Source organism: Pectinophora gossypiella, unplaced genomic scaffold (genome assembly GCF_024362695.1).
Source record: "Pectinophora gossypiella unplaced genomic scaffold, ilPecGoss1.1 Pgos_72, whole genome shotgun sequence".
Classification (NCBI taxonomy): Eukaryota; Metazoa; Arthropoda; class Insecta; order Lepidoptera; family Gelechiidae; genus Pectinophora; species Pectinophora gossypiella.
In genome coordinates, this window is record NW_026063282.1 from 19,332 (window position 1) to 22,287 (window position 2,956).

General features: G+C 62.3%; 1 protein-coding gene across 1 annotated transcript; it reads right to left on the reverse strand.

The window, feature by feature from the left end:
* Positions 1-302: 302 nt before the first annotated feature.
* LOC126381645 (uncharacterized) lies at positions 303-2,750 on the reverse strand. The gene has a single exon (XM_050031101.1). The coding sequence runs from the start codon at positions 2,748-2,750 to the stop codon at positions 303-305; it is 2,448 nt and encodes an 815-aa protein (XP_049887058.1).
* Positions 2,751-2,956: the final 206 nt, after the last annotated feature.

Here is a 2,956-nt window from a genome sequence, read left to right on the forward strand (position 1 = left end):
CTCAAAGTCGGACAGGCTGCGGTTTGGCGAGAAGTACACACTGACCAGTGTGATGTCCCCCAAGACAGCAGCGACATAACCTCCACCTCGCACTACGTGCTCGAGTGGAGGCAATCCCGCCCCCGTCCGCGAAATCAACGCCGCCACGCCAGTCAGATCGCTCACCCAGTTGTCCCGGGGCGGAACCGAGTACGGCTCCGAGACCACGCCCACATCAATCAACCACTCTGCCATGCTCTGGAGCAACAGGTCCTGGGCCCTGGCAGAGTGATTGATGTTGGCCTGGAGAACACTAAGGGCCATCAGTTAGTGTTCATGGGCTCGCCAACTGGTCCCGCGGCTTGCGGGCGGGAAGGTCGCGAGGGGGCCTGGGGGCCATTGCGACTCTTCCTCTTGCTCCTTGATTGGGCGGTACATAGTGAACCGCCCAATCGGTGTTCCGCCGGTCTTCGCGCCGCTTCGCACACTGTGCAATGCGGGGCAGCGGAACACTGAGCAGACTGGTGGCCGGTTTGGCCGCAGCTAAAGCACTGAGTGCTCCGGTCCACCTCGGACTTGCACAAGGCGTGCGTGTGCCCAATATCGAGGCACCGGAAGCACCGCAGCGGGCGCGGCTCCAGCACCTTGACCTGAGCAGAGGTCCAGCCCACCAGGAGGCGACCTTGAGCCACCTTTTTGGCAGCAGCAATTGGGCAGCTTAACAAGAGCGAGCCCATACCGCCTGCTCCTTCGCGTATGGCACCCGCCTTTATGCCATCGGCCGCGCAGCCACCGGCTTTGGCTACCGCCTCCACCACTTCCTGAGCGGTGACGGAGTCATCCAGCCCCACGACGCGCATCTGAGCGCACTTTGTGGGTCTGGAGACTTTGACGACGTCTCCGCTCATCGACTCCCTTAACTTGGCAGCCAAGGAGTCGGCCTTCTCGGCGCTAGAGGCGCCCGCAACCTCCAGCACTCGCGCGCCGGTTGCCGCCTTGCGGATCTTGAGGCCAGAGATGCCGAGGCTCTGTAAGTCCACTTTGGACTTGGCCTCCCTCAAGATGTCCGCGTAGCTTGCTCCGCTCTCCACTGCCGCTGGCTGCAGCTGCACTACCACCGCAAATGTGCGCGGTGGGCGCAGCTTGGGAGCCTTAGGGCGTTGTGGCGGTTGAGCCGGAGCCGCCTTCTTCTTCCGGCCTCGGCCGACAACGGTCCAACCGTCACCAGCGGACCCTGAAGGTAGGGGTTGGGCCTCACTCTGGCCACCATTCCCTCCCCTCTTCCTCTTCCTGCCACCCCTCTTCCTCTTCCGAGGCGCAGGGTTCAAGCCGCTGGCAGCCGCTGCCGGGGCAGCGCGTGCAGTGCCAGTCGTCTTGGGTGCAGGAGCAACCAACTTGTTCGCCGCGGTTGCGACGGAAGTCCTCGCTGCGGCAGCGGACGCCTTCGCTGCAGCAGCGTATGTGGACGCGTTCTTTCGGTCCGCTGCCAGCGGTGGACGCATCACTCTCGGGGGCAGGAGTCTGTCCTCCAGACCTGCCAGTCTCGCATTGATCATGAAGCCAACTTGGCTTATGATCCGCGCGGCGAGGTCTTCACCCGGATAGGACGCGACTCGACTGCCCTCGGGCGGCGGCGGGACCGATGTTTTCGCCGGCTTGGTGCGCACAACTCTCGGAGCCGGCTCCGAGCGCAAGCTCTCTGCCGGCTGCTCGGGAGGCGCGCTCGCCAAGAGTGGCGCAGGCGCTGGCTGTGCCATGTCTTGGGATGCGGTCAAAGAGGCCTTCATTTGCCGCATCTCCTGCCGAAGGACGTCAATCTCCTTCTGCTGCTCGTCCAATGTTCTCTGCAGGCGGGCGTTCTGAGCCTGCAGGTTTCGCGTCTCGTCGCTCGACGTCGTGTCGCGCAGGACGTCCAAGACACTCACAATGAGTTTCGAGGACTCCTTTAAGGCGCGAACAAACGTGCCTTTCACCCGACCCGACTTGCAGGCCACGTTTTCAACAATCGCGGCCGCGTCTTTCGCCTTTTGGCACAGCTCGGCAACAGTCTCAGGGACGGCGTCCGAGCCGAGGTCTCTCCTCGGTGATTCAGACTCAGTCTCCAGAGATGTGCCAGAGCTTCGGAGGCGGAAAACCTTCTTGGCCGATTCGGCCACCTCTTTTTCGGCCTGAAGGATAAGCTCCTCCCGCATGGCGCGGTTGAGCTCAGCCTTGGCCTTGGCGAGGCCAACATACTCGCCCGTGGTGGGAGGGCGACCTCTACCTCGCTTGGCCCGCGCCCTTATGACAGGCGAGCCGGGCGTCGTTACCGACGCCCGGTCCTCGTCGTCAGAGGACGGTTCCGAGAGCGAAACTGGTTTGCGCTTGCGCCACAGTTTGACCTCTGGGAGGGAGGTCACGCTCTCCATAGAGCACACAGTCCTTAAACTACACGTTTCGTCCGAAGACGAAACGGTGAAAGGAATAATCCTGTGCTGCGCCGGCTGGGCACTTGGCCCAGGGGCAGCACCATCAGCACTAGATGCTGGAGTCAATTCTGGGGTTGGGATACGCTCCAACACCACCCGCGCTTCGGAAAGCGCAGACGGTGCTGGCGCGCGTGAGTCATGTCCGGTAGTGGCAAAAGCCTTGTCTGTCATGGGTTCACGGAGGCTCGGTGAGCCTACGAAGCGGTCGCAGTCCCCCCCACATACGATTGGGGACCTTAGACCGGATTCACCAGTTTCCTGGCTACCGGCGTGGGTAATGAATTCTTTGATCGCTTTACTCATGGTTGCTGTACCTCAGCAGGCGGTCTCTTTTATTAACCAGGGTGAGCTCCCTGGGGTGCCCTCACGGCCTGGAACGCCAGACCATACAGCCCCTCGTCGGGCACCACAAACTTAGGCTTTCGGTGATTTTTTCAGAGGTTGTCTTCCTCGCGGCCCCCTCCGCTCAATGCGGAGGCGGCCCCCGCTCCAGACAGCATTGCGTCTGG

Coding starts and splice junctions, on each gene's coding strand:
- LOC126381645 (XM_050031101.1), bottom strand. CDS start 2,750: ATGAGTAAAGCGATCAAAGAATTCATTACCCACGCCGGTAGCCAGGAA.